A 22920-nucleotide genomic window follows, 5' to 3' on the forward strand; every position below is an offset into this window, starting at 1 on the left:
CGCCGTAATCCAGGCTCGGTCATGTCGGTCGAATGGATACCGTCTCATGCTGGCACTTAACCCGCGTCTCGGGGCAAGATCCGCCGGGGTGTTAGCCTGGATTGGTGGAATTACCCAATACCAAGACTCGAAGGGGATGATATTATCCACGTTTTCCCCGCCCTTTTCCCCGCGTTTACCCCAGGAAAGGTTAAACTTGATTTCCTGCCCAACCCCCGAGGTTATTGTCAAGCTTGGCTTTACTAGAGCCAGTCAGTTAATTACGAGGGGCCTGTTCCCATCACACTGCCTGTCAAGCCTACAATTAGCGGCAACACCCCCAACCCCATTGTGCTCTCTTTCCCCCAAACCTGACCCCTTCTCCGACCCTTGTCACCCCTTTGACTCTTTCTGTTGGTCACGTTCTGTACTCGCCACTCGGGACAATGTCGACCGCCAGTGTGCGTTGGCTGGTGGCCGACAGGAGCTCGGCTAGCGGTGTCTCGTTCGGCATGCCCTGGCCCAAGGGGTATCTTCCCCCGGGCCAAGCCTTTACCATTGGGGGAGATGATCAGACGTACCCGCTCGATTGTCGCGAGATTGCCTACTGGCCCGATGGCTCGCTCAAGTGGACGGCTCACTCCGTTAGTGGTAACCTCGGTCATCACGAGGTCTATCGTGTCAAGCCTGTCGATACGAGCGTGGAGCAGACCGGTGGCATTTCCATCAAGGATGAGTCTGGAATTATCTCGGTATCTACCCGAGCTGGGCTGGGAATTGAGTTTTCGCTCTCAGCTGGGTCTTCTTTGTTCAATAGCCTCACTCTGAGCGGTCGCTCTCTTTGCTCGGGCGCAACCCTTGTCGCATCCATCAACAAAAAAGGATACGCGACAGCTGTCAAGAACATCGCCATCGAAAACGCGACCGATAATCGTGTTGTTGTCAAAGTTTCCGGAAATGTCGTCGCCGACAGTCAAGAACATCTCCCTTTCGATGTCAGAGTTTATGTCTATTCGGACGCGCCCACAATTCGAATCGTCCATTCCTTCATTCACGATCTCGATGGCGACCAACCTTTGACCTCACTGGGTGTTCAGTTTCGAGTCCCTCTCAAAGATACCGAGTTCTACAACCGACATGTTCGTCTTGGTGGTGCAGTCGGAGGTGTCTTGAAGGAGGAAGTCCAAGGCCTTTCGGGGTTGAGATTTGGACCAACCATTCAGAACAGGATTGACCAGACATCTGGAAAACCTGTCACGCTTCGAGAGGATGAGTGGGAGAAGACCAAGCTCCCTGCCGGTCTGGCCTCGGTCCCGACCTGGGACGCATACTCCCTCTCCCAACTATCATCAGACGGCTTCACCGTGAAGAAACGAACGAAACCAGGCTGCTCCTGGGTCAGGTCGACCGGCGGCGGTCGATCCGATGGAACGGTATACGTCGGGTCAGCCAACCATGGTGGACTTGCAGTTGGCCTGAATGAGTTCTGGGAACGGTACCCTACCCAGATCGACCTGTCGAACCTTACAAAGGATGAGGGAACAATCACCATGTGGTTGTACTCCCCGTTGGCTGAACCCCTCGAGACGATGCCTTACCATGATGGCCTTGAGCTAGACACGTACCCCAAGCAGTTGGATGCCCTCAATGTCACATACGAGGACTACGAGCCAGGCTTTGCTACTGCAAATGGCATCGCACGATCCAACCAACTCTTCCTCAGACCTTTCTTAACCACACCATCCAACGAGGACTTTAGTCGCTTTTCATCCCTTGTTCGCGATCCTCCCTGTCTTTCCCCGACACCAGCGTATATGCATTCGACAAAAGTCTTCCATGGCTGCTGGTCTCCCGACTCTCGAATCTTGGGCAATGCTCCAACAGAGAAAGAGTCCAACATTGAGAAGAACCTCGACCTACTATTCAAGTACTACAAAGGACAAGTTGAACAGCATCGATGGTACGGCTTCCTAGACTATGGCGACGTCCAACACACATACGATCCATACCGCCATGCATGGAGATACGATGTCGGCGGTTACGCCTGGGACAACTCGGAGCTATCAACAGACTTATGGCTGTGGCTGTACTTCCTCCACACAGGTCGTGCCGACGTGTTCAAGATGGCTCGAGCCATGACGGCACACACCGCCGAGGTCGACGTTTATCACTCGGGCAAGTTCAAGTGCTTTGGAACTCGTCACGGCGTGCAGCATTTTAGCGACAGCTCAAAGCAGCTTCGCATATCCAATGTGCTGTACAGGCGCATCTACTACTACTTGACGGGCGACGAGCGCATGGGAGATTTGATCTCAGAGCTTAGCCGATGCCAGAATGCTCTTCTTAGCCTTGACTCGCACCGCAAGGTTCAAGAGCATGCAGGCATTCCTGATGGTTTCGCGATGGCAAACATTGGACTTGACTGTGGTCCTCTTGCTGCTTCGTGGTTGACTACCTGGGAGAGACGAACAGAGGGCTGGGAACAGTCCAGAGATCTCCTGTTGAAGATGCTCGAGGGTCTTTCCAAGCTTTCGCATGGAATTGGGAACAATGCAATCCTCCTGAATCCCACGACTGGCGATATCCTGGAATGCCCTCCTCCTACTCCTGCATGGGCGATTTCGCATTTGTCCATGCTGTTTGGCTTCCCCGAGATCTTCACTGAGCTGTTGGACTACGCCAAGGACGAATACCCTACGGCAGTTGGAACCTTCACAGAAGTTTGGCTTCGCTACTGTAGAGCCTACAATGGAACCCGCGAGGTTCAGCTTAAAGAGTTTGGCTTCGAGTTCCCAGAACCCACAGTCATGTGGCGTCAAAGTCATTCCACATTGACAGCGATAGCATCGGTTGAGCAAAATAGTGAAGAGCTGGGAAGAGCCGCTTGGAATCAGTTCTTCAACATCGATGGATACCTGGAAAATCAGGATTGGCAGGTCAATAAGGCGTCCCCACCTGAGTTCTTCAATGAAGGAGAGGAGGCACCTTGGGTTTTTACCAACGAGACTGCGCGGTATGGTGTCAGTGCCATCTTCAACTTGGCAAACATTCGACAGTATCTCTGATCTGTCTACATGCAGAATGAAGTCGATAGGGTACGGGCATAGACGTGATGGTTATAGATAGAATGAAATAGACGCGTGTTATTTAACGCTTGTATCACCCCCAACTGATCGACTAATAACCAGAATTATGCCAAAGCTCTACCAATTCCTATACCGGCACTTATTTCTCAGCAAAAATGTCTTCTATCAGTTCCCATTCGTCATCCTTCTCCCCGGCCCCTATAAGGTCCCGTAGTCGGCTCGCGTTTCTGTACAGAGGAGCGTCGCGATCTGACCCACCCTAGAGCCGCAACCTAACATTTTGCCGCAAAGCCAACAAACCCATGGCAAGTCTCGTAACTCTCTCGCGACAGTCGCTTATTTAGTGATGATAGGTAGTTCCGTAATGTCAGTCCATGTTCCTGACAAATCCTCTGAGATCCATTAGCCTGGAATATTTGTACGGTCAGGCTTTCGTACTCGACTTCAATTGTGGACCAAGCATTGCCGGGAAGAGATGGCCGGGATGGAGGACGGTCTGAGCCAATGTGGCAATGAGCATCATACTGGTTTGTCTAGTTAGAAATATGTCCGAGTATTTTATTTCAACGTGGTCCATGGAAACTTACAATCCTTCTAGAACGATAAAGGCAATCTCATCCTTCATGAGGTCGTTACCCCAGCCCCCTCTCATTTCGGCAATTCGGTAGATGCAACGGATATAAATAGCAGTGAACGCGGTGATAAGACCGAACAAGAAGAGACGAAAACCCATGCTGCGCCATGCCTCCAACGCGGTGCCGGAGAGAGGATCTACAGGACGTGCCGCGATTCGCCTGACGAGGAACAAGACCGACAAGATGGCGAATATGGATAGGGTAACGACCTGGAACGCAATTCCTGCCATCATGATATTATTTCCTAACTCAAGCATATCCTTGTCGGAGCCGGCAGTTGCTGCGATGCCACCGCCAGTTGCCTGTAAAACCAGGGAAATGATGTCGGCGGTAACGAACACGATGGTGTACTGCTTCGGTTTGAGAATAGAGCACTCGGGACCAAACAGTTCGACAAGGTATTTGAGCATGAGATAAACAGCCGCGCTGTTAAAAGCCGGAGCAATGATGAGGCAGCAGACCTGAGCCTGGAAGGGGATCGCGTCAAAGGGTCGGAAGTATAGGCCGAGGCGACCGAGATACCCTAAAACCATGGCCAAGCAGCCAAGAGTCAGGGCTATCGCGTAGCCTTTGGTGCGGTGGCGGATGCCTAACCAAATGTGTGCAGCGAAGCAGACGGCGAAGAAGGCGACAAAGAAGGCGTTGACGCCTAGGTTGGGACGGTATCCGTAGATGGTGTATTTCAGGCACTCGGGGGTGATGTCTGTGCAGAACTGTGGTTCTGGCGCCATTTTGAGAGCGAGATTTGGGTGTTTTAGCGCAAGGTGTTAGAAGGCCGATGGTGGGTGTAACGAAGAAAGGACTGAGCAGAAGGGAAATGAGGGAGACAAGACGAGCGGCTGGGAGGCAGTTGAAGAATCAGGTCGACCAGCAGAACAGCTAGAGGCATGGCGAATAAATAACTAAATATCTGCGAGTCTCCTTCAACGTGTTGACTCAAATTGTCTTCTTATTGCAATTGTTCCCTCCCCAAAAATAGTTACATCAAAGACCGAGCTGCCTGTGGAGGAGCGGCTCCCCTGCATGAAACCACGAAATCCTCAGATCTCCAGGGATCCTCGGTCTTTGCCAGAGCTTGCCTATTGGCCACTTTCCTCCAGGCTCCAGTATTTCCTCGGTCTTTGAGTTTACGCTAGGGTTCTTTTGGCATGGACGCGATTTGAGATGGAACCGCGATCCACCACGTTGATGATGAACTCATTCTTTTAAATACTCTTGATGGAGCACTCCCTTTAAATGCTCGGTCTTTCCCTCCTGCATTTCCTCCCTCGGTCTTTAGATGTCGTCGTCAGCCTTATCAGGCTCACTGACCAGTGCGGAGCATGCTTACACCTGTAGCCGATAAGGCCAAGCCCAAGCGGACCAGGACCAACGTCAAGCAATCAAAATTCGGGTGTTTCACTTGCAAGTGAGTCTCTTGTCCAAATCTGGACCTCGTGATGACGCTGACGACTTCTCTGAAGATCCCGGCGAATCAAATGCGACGAATTAAAGCCAACCTGCCGACGGTGCTTGACATCTAGGCGACCATGCGCCTATCCATATGGAGCACCTCCTGGACCAGCACCAACATGCCTTGCGCCCAACCCAAGCCTTCCGCAGAATCGCTTCGTCAATCTCATATGCAAAGTTCTAGTGCAAGGACCCAGAAGGTCAAAGAACGACCTTGAGGTAGCATTTTGGTCTCACACTATCCCCCAGCTGACGCAATCCATCCCCTCGGTGCAAGCAGCAGCCGCAGCCTTTGGCGCGTCATACGATGCACACGTACTAAGAGGCAACCAGTCATCTGAGGCTATAGAGCACTACACTAGGGCATTGCATCTGGTGCTGCTTGATCTCTCCTCCCTCCAGTATGGGATAGTTCCCTGTATCGTGGCATGTCTCTTTCTCTCTTGTACCGAGGCTCTGCAGCAGCGGCTCGACAAGGGTCTCTTACATCTTCAAGGAGCCTTTGCATTGCTGAGATCTGACCTAAAACTGTCAGAAAAGGCCATTATGAATATGGAGCAAGTATCGTTGCTATTACGGAAACTGGATCTCCATTCTTCAACGTTTGCAGTTGGCCGCGCACCTGATCTGACCCCTTTACCCATTCCTACGCCAAAGGCTCTGCTTGCATGCACGCCTGACCAAGCGCTATTCCGCATCTTACACCCGTGTTATCACTTCATCGCCACCGCATCGAAGTACAGATACGTCAGCCGTCGAATATTACCGCCTGGGCTTCTCATCGAACAAGGTCGCCATCTTGCTGATCTGAAGCAATGGCTATCACGTCCCAGAGTTACAGAGACCACCCTGGGCAATGAACAACTGCTCGTTCTCCGAACACAATGCCTCGCCGCTTTCGTCCATGTCGCCAACGCCCTTGAGCCCCATGAATCGGCATTCGATGACTATGCCCCCGAATTCCAAGAAATTGTGACTTCTGTTGAGACACTTTTACATCACGCTGACGATTGCGACGATTCAAATGGCAACAATGGCCTGCCGTTCTTTACTCCAGAGATGGGAATTATTCACCCTTTGCAATTTACGGCGCTCAAATACAGGCATCCTACCTGGCGACGCAGAGCCATCACTTTGTTGCAGAAAAGTGGCAGGGAGGGTCCCTGGGTTGGTGAAATCGAGGCTGCCGTGGCCTCCACTGTTGTCGAGAGGGAAGAGCAGTCAAGAAAGTCAAGTGAGATAGTCCTGGAAAAACCGAGGCAGGTTTCGGAGTCTTCGAGAATCAACGCTTGTTGGGTTGTCGAGTATATAGGGGATGCGGGGGACTATAGTAGCGGCGCCAGGACAAGGATAAGGAAAGTCAAAGCGATACTGATTAGATGCTATGATATAGACGATATGTTACGGGGGTCAGTAGAAGCTCCTAACGAGTATCCCTGGAGGGACCGGACACACTGGGCTGGGTGGGAGGAAACGATATCAGTTCCACATAATTCACCGCTGGGGTCTTGTCCTTCACCAAAGGGTCAAGAAGCCAGTTGTTGTTGACCATTGGATCGACAGCACAGCCTGCTCTCTAAATGATAGATAACCATTTGTATGCAGGCTCCTATTGCCAATCACGTTCGGGAACGCGTCTCTCCTGCTTGTCTAAGCCCCTCGAACAGGACTACCTTGTGGTGGTTGCAGGCCCTGAGGCTGCAGGTTAGCTAATTACAATTGTTTGTGCATGTTATTCTTGGGACCTTGGTAGGTCTAGGCCTCACAACTCCAAGTCGTGTAACGCTCAGCCATGTTTCGTACTTCAGCCGTGGCTTGGCAATGTGCAGATCAAACAAATGTCAGGCTGGGAACAAGACAATTGATTGCCACATAATAAACGCCTTTACCCCACATGGCAGAGCATTCTTGAGCCTGTCTTTCTCACATTCTTTCTTCCTTTCTCATCTTTCTTCTCATTACGGAATCAAGCGCGAAATGGAGACCCCTCAAACAAACTCATACCCCGACCAGATAAACACCCACGCCCAACAGGATGAGTCGATCCTGGCTGGAAATGACACACTGCCTGTGTCTCCAATGGAAAGTGACACGAACTCGCCCATTTTGGGCGCTGTGTCGCCGGAGACCGCACCAGACCCAGACAATCCGCGCTCCGAGAGTGCCAACGAGAGGACATGCACCCGATTCTACAACTCCTGGGAAGCCTTCTTACTTAGGCCCTGGAAAATGTTTTTACTCCTTCTCATCGGCACCATCTTTGCCATTGGACACCATTTATTCTACCTTCATCTCGACGGCAAGGAAGGTGATGCGCAATCTCTCATGTTCCGGTACGGCACCATCATCGCCTTCTGTGCAAAAGCCAGCTTCGGAACTGCTGTGACCATGGCATTTCAGCAACGAGCTTGGCTCGTCGTGCGACGGAGGACGGCTCGGCTTGACACAGTCGATTCCATCTTTACCGCCAACACCGAGTTCACGTCCCTGGTTGACTGGAGGGCGATAAAAAGGGCCAAGATATCGACTTGCCTCGCTCTTTATTGTTGGCTTACTCCCCTAGTTGTGGTGTTGACTTCAGAAACTCTCTCTACCGTCGTGACAGATTGGTCAGAGCTCGCGTCCTGTCCATCCGTACGCACTCTCAACTTCACCAACGAAGCAATCACCGATTAGCGTCATCCTATTGAAATCAACAACCGCCTAGAGCTATCAGTATCACTATGGAACACCACGATGCCAGGGAATGAAAGTCCGGATATCACAAAGGGCGAGTTTGACTACTGGACCCGACCCTCCATGCAGTACTCGAGACAACTTCTTCCTCCGGTTTTATCCCAAGGCCAACCTACAACCCGAAAGAGGGCGGGTGTGGAGATCTGTTCCGATAGCTGGGACTGCTCCTATGTCATCGATTTTATCGGCCCAGGCTATAAGTGCCAGGAGCTCGCGTCTGGAGTGGGCTCCAAGATGAAGAAACTTGGAGACTCTGAAGCACCGTTCGACACCAGCGCGATTGCGCCAGAGGGCAACTTTACCTACCTCGCTGTTACCGGTAGAGGGGAATACGGTCAGCAAGTGATATCCGAAAATGGGAGACCTGTTTCTAAACCACCATATCCGAAGAATATGGGGGCTTTTCGAACCGAACCCATCATCTGGATTGGATATGCTACCGTCAATGACACATCGGTCCCGCAGCCGTGGTCGAGAGTAGCCCCAGACTGGTATGATGCTTATACCCCGGTCATTTTTGGCTGTGAGCATTACGAGATCAACTACACCGTCAAGTTTGCGTACATTCAAGGGGAACAATCTCACGAAATCATCAGTCGCAACTACATGAGGAAGGTGGTCGACACCACGTATCTCCTCGACGAAGAAGACCCGGACGAAAGGCTCAGAGATTGCACTGTAGCTACGCCAGTGGAGAATTATGTGTTTCCACATGATGTCAGGAACTACAAACGAACAGCGGCATTCCATTCACTCGGCTATGGTTTGAGGACCTATCTGAATGGAACAATCAGGATACCATATTTTATTGCAGAAACAGAAATGGTGCTGACATCTCTTATCACCTTTGTAAACTACCTTCCCGTCGATAATCTTCCACAAGCCATAGAGAAGCTGTACGAGGACATCATAGTGTTGCTATTGTCCGAACCGTCCTTCATTGCTGTCTCCTGGGCATCCAATGGGAAACCCTCAGGACACGCTCGCGGCGGCCTCGAGACATCCTATCCGTGTGTTCGTACACGGCCGAGTACTGTTTTTCGTTATGATATGCTCCAGCTTTTAGCGGTGTATCTGGCCAGCTTTGTCTTGGCTTTGGTCGGGGTGCTCCTGGGCTTTCAAGCGGCTCGTGAAGAAGGGTTGATGCGCGATATGAAGCCATCCTCTATCATTGAAGCCACTAGAGCGCCGAGTCTCAACGAGCTGGGACCTGGAGGCGAGTTGGACAAGAACAATGTCAGGGTCGGATACGGATTGGTACAGCAGCATGCTGGCGAAAGTTTGAGGAGCTTTGGATTGGAGGGTGGTGTGGTACAGCAGTCTGGGCGATCTTGAGGAGTCTTGGCTTGAAGATAGACATCTACTCTGGAATTGGGACATGGAACTAGGAGGCGCTTGATGGAAGTGGTCTATGGTTTATGATGTGTGTGCAGGATGAAGGATTTGCCTACCCTGAGTAAAATTTGATAGACTATTAGAATGAGATGTTTTATAGTATTTACTTACAATGCCTCCAAGTGTTGGAATTGTCTTTGTGAACGCAACGTGATTCATAGTCGATAAAAACCCTAATCCATCTTATTAATTTTCTCCAAACTGCACGAATGGAATCATCGTCTTGGCGGCCTTAGAAGCCATCTCCCGAGCTTCTACAGGCAAGCTCTCATTGTGCCATTCTGCCTCGAACCGTCTTCGCACAAACTCCCTCCGAGCTGTCTCCCAACGCGCTCGACCCTTGTACTTCTTCCTAGATCGTTTCCAAGGTAGCTTATCATCTCTCAAGTCCAGAATCCTGTCAACAACTTCTATATCCCTCTTGTCGCGGATCTTGGGGTAGTGCTCGGCGAAAACCTGTTCGCCAGCGATCGTCACCCACAACGATGCCAGTATCACTCTGTGGGAGAGAATCTCGTTATCCGATGGCGGACAAGTTCGCCTGTACCCTACGCTGAGAGATCTCTCTGTGGCATCCGCTAGAGCCCAAAGGCCGAGACTTTGGAAGGTCATGAGATGACTCGCCGTCAGTCTCGCCAGGAAAGCATTGACATTCTCCCATGCTCGAAGCTCTGGCCACAACCAGCCGGCTCCGCAGCCAGGGGAATCGTTTGAGACTTCGGCCACTGATATGCCCAAGACGGTCAAGTCTGTCCAGAGTTTTCCAGACTTCCAGATCCATTCTCTTTTGAGGGGAATCGTCATTGGAACAGGCGGAGGAGGATTAGGCCGCGCTTTGAAGGCCCTTACTAACTCAACGAGCTTCTCATGTCGGGAATCATCGGGGTATGGTATGCGTTTCGCGGCGTGGAGGATGGAGTACCACAGATCCCATAAGAGCATCTCAGTGCTTTTCGAAGCGTCGAATTCCGTCTCAGGCTCTGGCCAGTCCTCTTCAGGTCCCCACATCTCCAACGCTTTTTCGGGGCTGTGATACTTGCGCTGGCCGCGAGCAACCATTTCTTGCCTATGCCACTGCCGACCAAAGTCTGCTGACGAGTATGCCTCGTCAACTGGCTTAGCCAGTATCTCGACAGTCTCGGCAGTTGTCAACTCGCCTGACATGTACTTGTCGATGATTGTCGTGTCGGCGGTGAACCACCTTCGGGCTTTGGCTAAGTGGTCAATCTTGGCTGGGAAATCGAGGGATTCGTCGTCCACCACTTTCTTTGCGGCTTCATATTCCCTCTTTTCCATTTGCTGATGGAGCCTGCCGTACTTTTTTGCATCTCGTTTGGCTTTGGATGGTCTGTTTTTGGGCATGATTGGGAGGTGATTGTACCAAGGAGCCAAGTGACACTTTCAGATAATTGCAACAGGTCAAGTGGTCTTATACTACTCCAGATTGCTCGTTCGCATAGATACTGAAGGACGCCGAAGAGTCACTCCCCGTCGATTGTGGCGCAGTCAGGACCTCGCAACGTTCGCTGATTCGATAAGAGTTTGCGAGCCACGCGATGACCTCATCTTGCCAGACAAGATCCACCATCACCAACACCAGCCATCGACTCAGCCACACAAAATGCTCGCGCATGGAAGAAGGCATGCTCTTTTTGTCGCATATACCTGGGCAAAGTAGGACGATGAACGTATTCTTGCTGTATATTCAGTAGAGACAGAAATCAATTGACTTTATTATGTTCGGGAGGACACCGGCCAAGCTCCACATTGTGAGACGACACCGTACCAATAGCCCTGTCCCAAACGTCCAACAGGATATTCTGTAAACATTGCGAAATTTATAACTTGGCCCCCCTTGATCGCCTGGAAATGAAGGACTGCGGGTCTAGATAGTCTCTTGAGCTATGCTTTTCGTCGTTCACCTTGAGACGATGCTGACAAAACCTGTCTTTGCTCTTCGGGACTCGCTCCTCCACACCACAGGTCTCATCCACTACCAACCACACCGGCAAGGCCCGAACACTGTTCAAGCTTACACGCTCAATCTTGCAAGGGCCCAGGTCTCTGCCCAATAGGCGTTAATTAATTACCAGTTACTACTCTTTGCACAATGATACCAATTCCTTGATTTGGTCCAACAAAAGTTCCCAACTACCAACTTAGCGGGCGCCGGAACAAACGGCTGCAGGGGTTGTCAGTGTCCCCATGCACGTGGGAGAAACTCTTCGCCAATCTTGGGTGATAGCGGATGTTCGGCAACCAATTGTCTGTAGATCGAATCTAACAACACGGAAATACCAAGATTGGGGATAGATCCGATGCATGAGAACCAGAGTCTCGGTGTTCATCTTTGGTAAGTCGGAAATTAGGTTCTTTTGAAGATAGGTGCGTGGGTGCCGGTCATGAGTATATAATTGATGCTGCGGATTCTTGTCTTCGGCTTGTGCATGTCTGCAAGCCTCTGATCAAGCATCGCCATTCGTTGCCACCATGAACCGTCTCGCTCTTGCGGCCATCCTCTCATGCGGCGCCATTGCTGCCCCGGCCATCGAGGGTCGTGATGTGGATGAGACATACCCATACACGGGACCCGAGGTGCCTGCCGGTGATTGGGTTGATCCCAGTGTCAACGGAAATGGCAAAGGCTTCCCTCGTCTCGTTGAGCCACCGGCTGTCAAGCCCAAGAGCCAAAATCCCACCAACAATGTCAATGTCATCTCCCTTTCGTACTGGCCCAAGGGCATCAACGTCCACTTCCAGACCCCCTTCGGCTTGGGAGAGTCTCCTTCTGTCCGCTGGGGCAAGTCTCCCGACAGCTTGACCAACATCGCCAAGGGCTCCTCCAAGACGTATGGCTACATATGAGATGACCATCAATCCGCATAAAGCTAACCTTTCACAGGTATGACCGGACGCCTCCGTGTTCAATGATTAAAGCAGTCACGCAGTGCAGCCAGTTTTTCCACAACGTCGAAATCAACGGTCTCGAGCTTGATACTACCTACTACTATCAGATTCCTGCTGCCAATGGCACCACTGAGTCTGATGTGCTCAGCTTCAAGACTGCTCGCCCAGCTGGAGACTCCAAGGGTTTCACTGCTTTGGTGATCAACGACATGGGTTACACCAACGCTCAAGGCACCCACAAGTACCTTGAAAAGGCAGTTGATGACGGTGCCTCTTTTGCTTGGCACGGAGGTGATATTTCTTACGCCGATGACTGGTACTCTGGCATTCTTCCCTGTACTGACGATTGGCCCCTCTGCTATAATGGCACCGAGACCGAGCTTCCTGGAGGTGGTCCAATCCCTGAGGAGTACAAGACTCCTCTTCCCAAAGGCGAGATACCGAACCAGGGCAGCCCTCAGGGTGGAGACATGAACGTCATCTACGAGTCCAACTGGGATCTCTGGCAGCAGTGGATGGGTGCCATCACTACCAAGATCCCATACATGGTCCTCCCTGGAAACCACGAGGCAACTTGCTCCGAGTTTGATGGTCCCAACAACGAATTGACTGCCTATCTCAACGACGACAAGGCCAACGGCACATCCAAGACTTCCAACCTAACCTACTACAGCTGCCCGCCTTCCCAGCGCAACTTTACCGCCTACCAGTATCGTTTCCAGATGCCAGGTGATGTTTCTGGTGGTGTTGGTAACTTTTGGTATTCCTTCGACTATGGCCTTGCCCACTTTGTCTCTCTCAACGGTGAGACGGATTACCCCAACAGCCCCGAGTCATCCTTTGCCCGTGACAAGGCTAAGAAGCACAACGACACTCTTGTTCCTGGAGACACCTACGTCACCGACTCTGGCCCCTTCGGAAAGGTCGAAGGAGATATCAATGACAAGAAGGCTTATCAGCAGTATCAATGGCTCGAGAAGGACCTTGCCAGCGTTGACCGATGCAAGACTCCCTGGGTTATCGTCATGTCCCACCGTCCACTCTACAGCTCCGAGGTCTCGACGTACCAGGTCAACATGCGCGCTGCATGGGAAGAGTTGATGCTCAAACATGGTGTTGATGTTTACATCGCTGGGCATATCCACTGGTATGAGCGTCTTCTGCCGATGGGCTTCAACGGCACCATCGACATGGGCTCCGTCATTGATAACAGCACGTACCGAGTCAACAATGGCAAGTCAATCACCCACATCACAAATGGTGCTGCTGGAAACATTGAGAGTCACAGTTTCTTGGCTAAAGATGAGCCGATCAAGAACTTTACTCAGGTCCTCGACCAGACTCACTTTGGGTTCGGTAAGATGTCTATCATCGATGAGGGCGAGCTCCGATGGCAGTTTATTCGAGGCGACACTGGCGCTGTGGGCGACGAACTCAAGCTACTGAAGCAACAGGCCACTTGTGGAGGAAATGGAACAAGATCGCGAGCTACTCCCGCAGCTTCACCTGGGACTGTGGCTCATACCCCGGGTGTTGGCGGTAGCAGCAGACTTGCCGCCTCTGTCGGGTTGGTAGGCGCTATGTTGATGGCTATCTTTGTGATTTAGATGGCGCGTCCAAGTACTACAAGGCTCTTTAGTAGTCTCAAGTGTAAAGCTCGTATAAACTCTGCTCAATTATTCTTACTTGTTCTTATCCTTGTTGTTGACAAACAGGCCACTAACCATCGCATCAAAGAAGACGTGGTATAACCTACGTCCAAGAAAGCACAAGCCTGATCTGTGCCACTGCAAGCGAATTGAAAAAGAAATCTATGAACAATGATCGCTTGCGAGTTTTTTGTTGTATTCGGGAATGATTGGGTGAACATAATGGCATCGCCAAAGAAGCCGTCAGCCACAACAACCACAAGACACCACATCTTTGATAAGTCTTCCCGCAGAACAATCGTGGACAGTAGATTACTTAGTGGGAAATCCTCGCCTTAGGCTCAAAGAACAGATTCGCCAACGAGAATATGAAACATGATGTTCAGTGGTCTTAAAGAATATTAGTTCTTCGTGAGGCAAGATTCTTTATTCGACTCGGGTGTTCGAGAATTTGGTGAGCATGAGATCGCCAAGGCCATAGAAAGTAACATTCACACAGATGCCTTTCCGATAATCTATACAAGAAGGCTTGCCTCCCAGCTTAATCCGGACTTTCTTCTCATCATCAACACTCACAAGCAACCACAACAAGGACCAACGCTCAACAGCAAACACCTTGCCTTCTAGCAACTCAAAAACCTCAAACAACACAACACACCACACTACAGTCACCATGTGCTCTCACGCTAATACCACCAAGACCACCGTCACCAAGACCGCCACCGCTGCGGCCCTTGTCGGCATGGCTAACCCCGTCTGCTCCTGCACCCAGTGCGAATGCCGCAGAATTGTCACCTTCCCCGGTGGCAACCTCTGTGAGTTCTGTAATGAGCACCACAACCTCTAGAAAGTTCTAGATATGGGACCCTTCAGGTAGAGTGTAAGATAGACAGTAGATTGATCCCATAGGCGTTTTGCCTCTGCTACGCAATGGTGAGATAAAAAAGTAACCTAATATACACAGGCTCAGAAGAGCAACTCATAAGTTCCCATTAAACTAGGCGGACGTCGATCGATTCTCTGCCTTGATCTTCCTTTACAATAGGAAGGATTGGTGATTCTAAATGTGGTTCCATCAACTACCTATCCAGCTAGCCATGGGCCTATCAAACATCATACAGCTCATAAAATCTTCGCTATAGGCCGGAGAGCTCAAGAGACGGTGTCATATTAATTGCTATCTTCTGGCGCGGTTATCCCATCACGGGCCGCGCCTCAACCATTACAAAAAACACAATAGTCATATTAATGGCGACATCGGATTACTCACCGCTATGTCACTCGGTCCAGCTTGACTAGTAAATAAGGATCCGCAAGCTAAAGAAATGCTTTTCGTGGATAACAACAAGGATGAAGCACTCTCTCACTTCCATGTCAGCCAACCAGGCCGTGATCTTGTCCAGCCGGCGGTGGTAGACACGGCGTGGCGCGGTGTGAACCAGTCTCCTTCAAGCTGGCTGCTGAGTCGCGGCCTCAAAATAGCTTGGCTTTCCCGTATTGGTTAGGGATGCCGACGTGTAACTAGGTCACTTGTCCAGCTGAGCTTGTGGGATCAATTGTGATCGACAATGAACATGGGCGGCCAGGGAGCTAATATGTCTTAGGAGGAGGCTAACGAATATGACAGCTGTAGGCTGTGGGTATCACCCCAACCTCCTGTAAGACGAAACCTGATTCGTGTGAGAACAAGACCGGAATGTGAAAATGCAGTGTCGTCCAGACTCTGCAGTGTACGGCGCCGATCAACACAAACATGGGGATACCGCCCTGTGAATGCAGAGCTACGGCTCATCCCGCACCATCAATACTTGGCAATTCATTCTCATGATATCATACGAACACAACTGCTTTGGAGATGCTGTACTTGATTGTAATGTTTGTATGACCAAGGGCTACGGACTATCACGAAATATGCCGCAGCCACTGTACCACTCACCCACAGCAACTCATGCTTACTGCCCGACAAGGCGCTACTGTTAGGCGTCGCTGACGCAGTGATGCTCATGCCGATCCTTGCCCATGGTGGACACGCCGACTTGAAGCTCGCAATAGCTTCTGAGACACGGTCTGACTAGTGCAGATTGAGGCGAGCTGAGGTGAATCTTTGCAGCGAATTTAAAGACGGCTTTCTCCTCGACTGAAGAAGGATGGTTAACTTTCTCATCCTTCCTCAGGTCTGTCCTCTTTTTCGGCACTCTCTCGCCAACCAGACGTATACGCGATTAGACTACAGCCATGAGACTGTTTGTTGTCGCCGCTCTTCTTCTCGGCACCTGTGTCGCAGTAGAGCCTGAAGCCGTTTATAGCGGTGGCTTTGACTTCGACAAAAACGACTCCATCAAGCTGCGCATCGCCAATGGAGGTGCTGGTCAAAGTGGCCTCATCAAAGGTTGGCATCCAGTGTGACAGTCGAAGCACCCCACTGACACCCTCCAGAGCTCGCCAATGCATACATCAAAGATCGAGTCACGGGTGGCGAGAAGCCCTTCCAAGTAGCTTGGATCAAGAGCGACACGTATTACAGCATCCAGTACCTCAAGACAGGAGACGCCGACATCGGCATCACCTACAATGAGGCAGCTGAGAACATCTCCATCAAGCAGGGCATTGCAAAGTCGCCCAGCTACTACGCCTTCCGTGACCACTTCCTGCTTGTCGGTCCAAAGCGTAACCCTGCCAAACTCTCTGAGTCGGATGATATCCTTACTATGTTTGCAACCCTCCACGAGGCGGCCGAAGGGAATGCTACCAATCCTCCTGTTCGCTTCCTTAGCCGCTACGACAAGTCTGCGACCAACATCAAAGAGACCCTCCTCTGGGCAGGTATTGGACAAGTATGTATGGACTCATCCAGTTTTCTATCACCCTATTAATCCCCAAACAGGTCCCGTGGGCCACCGCGTACTCGACGTGGTATCACCAATACATCGCGTTCCCAATCCAGGCTCTCACCGCCGCCATTCTCCTAAACGAATACACCATAACAGATCGAGGCACCATTTTATCTCTTGACGCCGAACTAAGGAACCAGACCAAAATCTACAAAGCTGGTTCCGACGACGCCGATGATCTCCTTCTGAACCCTGCCCGGGCCTTAATCGGCGCAAAGGCACCCAACGCTGACGAGGCTGCTGCATTTGTCAAGTGGCTAGTGAGCGACAAGGGACAGGATGTTATTGCTGACTTTGAGAAGGATGGACAGCAGCTGTACTCGAGGGCTCCCAAAAAGGTAACATACTAGCCTGCTCATGGCGAGAAGAGCGCTTATCTGATCAAAACAAGGCCTCTTCGACCTTCATTGAAGACTTGAAGTAGATAATAGTACGTCTTGGGATACATGGATACTACGAGCAGTATATGAGCGACAAATGAATAATATGATTGATGTGATGTGACTTTTGAGATCACAATACGTGACCAAGTTCCACGGTCGTTAATGTCAGTCACCTTACACGAAAAGCACCACGGAGTTTTCTCTTTTTCCTTCTTACAAAATGTCAGGGTTATGAAGGAACGTATACAGAAACTGTGGGAGCTTCATATATACACGACTAGAATCTCGATGCAGAGATATTCCAGAAGAAGCTCCACTATTCTGCAGACCGGTTCAACAGCGACGAGCGATAGGCATGCCATCACAGGTGAGAGCTCACGAAACACAGACAACGCGTACTGGTCTACCCTGGACTCTGATCTATTTTACTCTCTACTCGGTAGTTATCTGACTGACCAGTCCTTCCCCATGTGCTGTACGTTGACAATCGATGGGCAGGGATCTAGTGCAAGCCGCACACAATGGGGCACGACCTTTTCAGACCACTGCCACGAGTCTCCAAACGTCTACACATCCTCAGAGCCTGGAAAAACTGGGATCTGAGATTGAGGCCAAGGAGAAACAGGTTGGCAGAGTTGGCCTTGACAAGGTTGGCGAAAACAAACATCGCGCGTTCTGTCTCACTGGGCTGCCATCACTAATACCACACACCATAGACACAGATTACGTAGAATAACACCGAGAAGTTTCCTTTCAGTTTGCACTACGGCACCTGTTGAAGCCATTGCGGGGAGTTTCATCCATCTCCGGGCTATGAGCCAGCAGAAAAGTCAAGACCACGACCCGTTAGTCGAGGCGGAATCAAATGTACAGGGCACAGGAAACTTGCAGATCTACCTACACGGAAGGATGTTGCCGATAGTCCGTCGCTTTACTTTGTAGAGATCGTCTGCATGATTCGGAAATGAGGTCAGGAGAGGATAGTGGATGAGCGTAGTCGGTACTGGCAGCTTTCTTATTGATGCAGGTATGTCAAGGTCTTGTGTACCCGGGAAGATAGACCGAGAGGCAGTTGCCATTGCTATCCAGGTGTCCCTTACGCCTGGGCACTATCTCTATCTAGCAGTGATCTTCGTTGAGTGAGTTTGGACGTGCAGGGACGCGACGAATATCAACATCCGCGTCAATTAGTATTTGAGACGGAAGTCGGCAATACTACGATAAAGAGACCTACCTGTCGATCACTGCAGCCTTAACACAACACAACTAATTATATAGATCTCGTAGGCTTCAATCGGTATGACTTAGCCTCTCGTGGCGATCAGTCTACAGACCGGAGTCTGGCTATCCATCTAATGCTGGGTAGCATGTAGCCAGCATGGACGTATCGGTATGTTTGAGTTTGTCAAACAAGTAAATCGTACAAGAATGAATGAAAATATGAAGATGTAGCCAGCTGTCATGGGGATTCACGGCTCTTCTCTTGAAATGATGTGGCTTTAAAAAGGTTTCTGCCAACGGTGTGGCTTACAAACGGCCCTTTTACAGCTCCAACCCAGAACACGAACACCAAATTCGGCCAACAGCCTTTGTTTCCCCTCAGAAATTAGCTTAAGGTTCTGATAGTACCTGGCACCTTACCGCCGCTTACCACAGGGCTGGGGAAGGGAAGCAGAATGACGATGTTACTGTATCCAATAGTCGTAAGCCAGGCCGTCCGTCATTGCCTATTTTGGCTGAGCATCTGCAGTATGACGCTACTGTTATCCAAAACTTCAATCTCCCATTACGGGATTTCCCCTGGCTGCATAACTAACACTGCAAAGCTCATGGGAAACTCCGTGCTCTGGCAGTTTACCATAGTTCCCATTGACGTCACATAGCGCAAGCACCATCCGGCCGAGAGACGACCGAATATTTGCAGAGGACGGGTGGCCGCTGCAAAAGTTCCTGGGCTTCTCATTCGGCAGTCAGGCTTTGAACTGCCGACCGGATCTCGGGGCGATCTTCAGCCCTGTGACGGTTACTGGGCCTAAGCGGAAGATCGACATCGGCACTAGCTGATCTCCCGGCAGTTGGTGCCCGAGACAAACCGTGAACGAATCGAGTCTGTGTGTGAGGGTCATGAGAATCCAGAGGACTGTTGCATTCTCTGGGCGATGGAGTCAAAGGGGGAATAGAGGAGAGCTTCTCTTGATCTCTTTCTTGAAGGTGAGAACACACAATCACGCTTCTCAACTATAAAGCCGGGCTCTTCCGCCCCTCGAATGCATTCAATTCCTCATCAGCTTCAGCATCTTCAGCAATCATCACTCACTCGCTACAAACTCCCCAACTTACTTATCTTATCCAAATCTTTACCACCCACCTTCAAAATGCAGTTCACTCTCGCTTCCATCCTCGCCCTCGCCGCTGTTGTGGCCGCAGCTCCGGCTCCCGGTCTCGGTCTGCCCATCCTCGGTGGTGGAGAAGACGACGGCCGTCGTGCTGGTCCCCCCAAGGGCGGTGATACCACCACCACCACCGAGACCACCAACAGCAACAACAGGGTCTGCTCCGTTGAGAACCAGCAGGTCTGCTGCACTGGCCTTCTCGCCTGTGCTGTTCAGATTCTTGGAGACGATTGCAAGGGCGGAAACGCTTACTGCTGCAACACTGGAGCTGCTACCGTAAGTTACTGTTCACCACGCCTCAGGTGGTTCTTATCTAACATTATTAGGGCACTTTGATCAACATCGCCCTTGCCAACTGTGTTGATATCCTTTAAGGGACGATACCGGACTTTACTGGCGACTTGAGGGATGGGTATGGGTGGAGGATAGGTTCGGAGGATACTGAGGGGTCGGGTTGTGGCATTGGGGTTTGTTTGTAGCAACAAGCTGTGACTTGTCATCAGGTAGTGGCTACTAATAATATCTGCATGCCCTTACTCTACTAGGTGCTGATCGAACGTTCAACGGCGAGTCCTGTGATGCTACTTCACGGTTCGTTACGAGACAAGGGCCAAGATGCTTGGCTTTGGAGGCGTTGCAAATTCGGGGTCAAGAGAGAAAGAATGTAGGCAAGTGTGGGCTTAGATTAGAGGCGTCATTTGCTCTTGCACTTCAGACACTCCGGTCAGCCATTCCTCGTCGCCTCCCACATATAGCCATCATTCCGGGCCTAAATGATGTATCTACACCCTTCCTACGCCAAGCTGCTGACTTGAACACGCTTCTCGTTCTTATCGGATCCAGCTGAGTCATTCTCATACTCTACGGTCTGGATGGGCTCGGAAGTGGCGATCCGCTTTGGTCTGTGTGATGATTTGTTAGGCATCGTTGTCAACCGGTTAGTGATCGGGGAAATACGAACGTGACATATCGTTTGTCGATGAAGTGTAGAGTGACGATGAGGATGATGCCTGCTGTCCACATCGAGAGCATGACAACCCAACCCGTTTTGTCTGGTGAGAGGGGCTGTTAGCGGTTTTTCATGAACCAGAACTGCCATGAGCAGTGCTCGATAATACGTACAGTAAGGGGCTTGGGTTGCTGGCCAGACGGAAACTTGGCTACCAGCGTCAACCGCGTAGATAGCGACGACCGAGATTCCAACGATCAGGGCTCGAGCTTCAGGCTCTCCTGGGAACCTGTTGCTCAGAGATTAGAAACATGATCGACTTCAAAAACGCGTATAAAGGACTCACATGTCGGTAAACCAAGCCAGTAGGATAAGGCCCGAGGCTTGGACCATGTAAGTCATGAAGTAACTCGCGTAAGCTGCACTCAGAGGTACACTGTCGGGGTTCCGTGTCCAAATCGTCATGATGATGGCTGGGATAAGGCCGATGGCACCTAACTGTGTTAGTGCATCCCAGTTGGAAGCATTGAAGGCGATCACTTACTCTGGGTGACAATGAGCTGCCATCGAACCTGCAGCAGATCTGAGAGAATACACCAAAACCAAACTTGACCACGAGTCAGAAGAGGCTCCCTATGTGAGGGGATTCACTTACTGCAGACAACTTGGATAGCGCCTCCACCAATGGGAATTGCATTGACCTGCGTCTTTGTCCAGACGGGTTGGCCCTGGCTGTCCTTCAGGGATCGAAGGAAGACATTGAAGTATGCCAGTCCTCCGGCACTCATTCCGCTGACCACCCAGTAGGCGGGGATGTAGTACGTGATCCACATCCGAGCAGCTCGCCTACACACATTCGTTAGCTGGGGATGAGTTCCCTGTAAGGGACCATGCTTACTTCGATGCTGCCCAGGTAATCTTTTTAGATTCAGACCGGCCATGTCGCTCAAGTCTCTTCATGGCAATCTGCGCATGAGTGTCATTGAACCACCACTTGGCCCAGGGGTTTGGCTTGTTTGGGGTGTCGGGGAGCATGACGTAGCCGAAGAAGCCAAGCACGATGGTCATGATGGCATTGATGATGAAAAGCCAGCTGGGGTGCCATCATTAGTTGTTGTCCAGTCTTTGCAGGAGATCATTCTTACCGCCAACCAGGGAGGCCACTATGTCCATCAAGGGTGTTCAGGATTGCAACCTGGAGGGCTCCGGACATCATACCACCGACTGCTCGCGCAGAGTGGTAGAAACCCATTCTTTTTGCCAGTTCAGTGGGAGTATACCACAACACTGAGGGTTAGAAGTCAGTTTATGTTACGAATCAATTCAGATAAGGGCAACTCACTCAGCAAGGTGATCATGCCTGGCCATGCACTACTCTCTAGTAGACCAAGGACAAAGCGGAGTGCGTAAATCTGCTTCTCGTTGTGCACAATAGCAATGAGGCCAGTGATGACACCCCAAGCAATCTCGAGCGTAGAAAGCCAAATGCTTGGTCGCACATAGGTCAAGATGATTTGAGAGGGAATCAGCATGATACAGTAGCCGATATTGAAATAGGTCGTGAAGCTGGTTGTGGTCAGCAGGAATCCCAGTCTCACGCTTGTATCACTCACAAGTTCAGCTCATTCCCAAACAGCTCAAGATCTTCCTTCATGCCGCTCACATATGCGGATGTGATATTTGTCTGATCCAAGAACTTGATGACTACACGAAGAGCACTGGTTAGAAGGGAATTTGCACTGTGGAAAACTCTCACTTACCTTGAGAGATGCATCCAAATGTCATGAGGAACAGGTCTAGCCTGCGAACAAAGGCGCGCTCCTCTGGAGTCCTGTCATGTTTCTTTGCAAAGGCCAAACGGCCGAAAGCTTCTGACCACGCCATGTTGACTATTCGAATGATCTGGCAAGAATTGGGTGAGGATTTACCATGAACAGCGCGGTATGCAAAGACTTAAATCCTACGTATATCCCACAGTCCAAACTCCCACATCTCGGTCTCCCACTTTACTCTCTTACCCCATCCAATAGTAAATCCGGGGCATGAAGCGAGCGAATATCGCAATCCTCCAACGGCCGCATCGCGAAGCCTTATCATCAGCCGCGCCGCATAGTCGGCTCACTAGGTGGAACCATGTATGCCGCCGACAGCGGAACCAACATCTTCTTGGCAGTGCCTCTGCTGAAAACGTCTTCTGGAGATGTAATTGTGTGACGGGAGGGAGGGCCGAGGTGTTGGTCCAGGCCCTTTTATTCCCGATGATGCAATTCACTATCAAGTCGCGTCAGCTGAAGTGCAAGGCTCTGTGGTGGGCCCGGATGTACGGCACACCAGGGAGGACGGTAAATCTCCACGTTTGTCAAATAAGAGATAAGGTTAAGAAATAGTTTACTTTCTTTAGATCTAGACTCTCGTCGTACCTTGGGGTGAGTGATGTGTTGGACATTTGTCAGCTCAGCTGTAAG

At 50.8% G+C, this 22920-nt stretch overlaps 9 protein-coding genes across 9 annotated transcripts; 6 read left to right on the forward strand and 3 right to left on the reverse strand.

Moving 5' to 3' along the window:
• Window positions 1-491: 491 nt before the first annotated feature.
• On the forward strand, window positions 492-3044 carry MRS44_011138 (uncharacterized protein; the record flags this gene model as incomplete). The annotated part of the gene is made up of 1 exon (XM_046275774.2): window positions 492-3044. The coding sequence occupies one exon, from the start codon at window positions 492-494 to the stop codon at window positions 3042-3044; it is 2553 nt and encodes an 850-aa protein (XP_046135162.2).
• A 445-nt stretch (window positions 3045-3489) lies between these two features.
• On the reverse strand, window positions 3490-4431 carry MRS44_011139 (uncharacterized protein; the record flags this gene model as incomplete). Its single annotated transcript, XM_046275773.2, has 2 exons — window positions 3490-3589; window positions 3653-4431. The coding sequence occupies 2 exons, from the start codon at window positions 4429-4431 to the stop codon at window positions 3490-3492; spliced, it is 879 nt and encodes a 292-aa protein (XP_046135161.1).
• Window positions 4432-5698: 1267 nt separating this feature from the next.
• Window positions 5699-7828, forward strand: MRS44_011140 (uncharacterized protein; the record flags this gene model as incomplete). The annotated part of the gene is made up of 2 exons (XM_065619617.1): window positions 5699-6456; window positions 7054-7828. 2 exons carry the CDS (start codon window positions 5699-5701, stop codon window positions 7826-7828), a joined length of 1533 nt encoding a protein of 510 aa, XP_065475689.1.
• A 60-nt stretch (window positions 7829-7888) lies between these two features.
• MRS44_011141 (uncharacterized protein) lies at window positions 7889-9223 on the forward strand (the record flags this gene model as incomplete). Its single annotated transcript, XM_046278431.2, has 1 exon — window positions 7889-9223. The coding sequence occupies one exon, from the start codon at window positions 7889-7891 to the stop codon at window positions 9221-9223; it is 1335 nt and encodes a 444-aa protein (XP_046135159.2).
• A 246-nt stretch (window positions 9224-9469) lies between these two features.
• On the reverse strand, window positions 9470-10645 carry MRS44_011142 (uncharacterized protein; the record flags this gene model as incomplete). Its single annotated transcript, XM_046275772.2, has 1 exon — window positions 9470-10645. The coding sequence occupies one exon, from the start codon at window positions 10643-10645 to the stop codon at window positions 9470-9472; it is 1176 nt and encodes a 391-aa protein (XP_046135158.1).
• Window positions 10646-11773: 1128 nt separating this feature from the next.
• MRS44_011143 (uncharacterized protein) lies at window positions 11774-13797 on the forward strand (the record flags this gene model as incomplete). The annotated part of the gene is made up of 2 exons (XM_046279995.1): window positions 11774-12132; window positions 12186-13797. The coding sequence occupies 2 exons, from the start codon at window positions 11774-11776 to the stop codon at window positions 13795-13797; spliced, it is 1971 nt and encodes a 656-aa protein (XP_046135157.1).
• Window positions 13798-16074: 2277 nt separating this feature from the next.
• On the forward strand, window positions 16075-17080 carry MRS44_011144 (uncharacterized protein; the record flags this gene model as incomplete). Its single annotated transcript, XM_046269003.2, has 3 exons — window positions 16075-16228; window positions 16276-16673; window positions 16724-17080. The coding sequence occupies 3 exons, from the start codon at window positions 16075-16077 to the stop codon at window positions 17078-17080; spliced, it is 909 nt and encodes a 302-aa protein (XP_046135156.1).
• A 2408-nt stretch (window positions 17081-19488) lies between these two features.
• MRS44_011145 (uncharacterized protein) lies at window positions 19489-19880 on the forward strand (the record flags this gene model as incomplete). The annotated part of the gene is made up of 2 exons (XM_046281006.2): window positions 19489-19782; window positions 19833-19880. 2 exons carry the CDS (start codon window positions 19489-19491, stop codon window positions 19878-19880), a joined length of 342 nt encoding a protein of 113 aa, XP_046135155.1.
• Window positions 19881-20299: 419 nt separating this feature from the next.
• On the reverse strand, window positions 20300-22339 carry MRS44_011146 (uncharacterized protein; the record flags this gene model as incomplete). The annotated part of the gene is made up of 11 exons (XM_046283402.1): window positions 20300-20408; window positions 20468-20558; window positions 20629-20744; window positions 20802-20949; window positions 21000-21062; window positions 21111-21301; window positions 21354-21548; window positions 21601-21742; window positions 21798-22021; window positions 22069-22159; window positions 22216-22339. The coding sequence occupies 11 exons, from the start codon at window positions 22337-22339 to the stop codon at window positions 20300-20302; spliced, it is 1494 nt and encodes a 497-aa protein (XP_046135154.1).
• Window positions 22340-22920: the final 581 nt, after the last annotated feature.

The sequence above is a fragment of the Fusarium solani genome (genome assembly GCF_023522795.1).
Source record: "Fusarium solani strain SB1 chromosome Unknown bctg00000007, whole genome shotgun sequence".
Classification (NCBI taxonomy): domain Eukaryota; kingdom Fungi; phylum Ascomycota; class Sordariomycetes; order Hypocreales; family Nectriaceae; genus Fusarium; species Fusarium solani.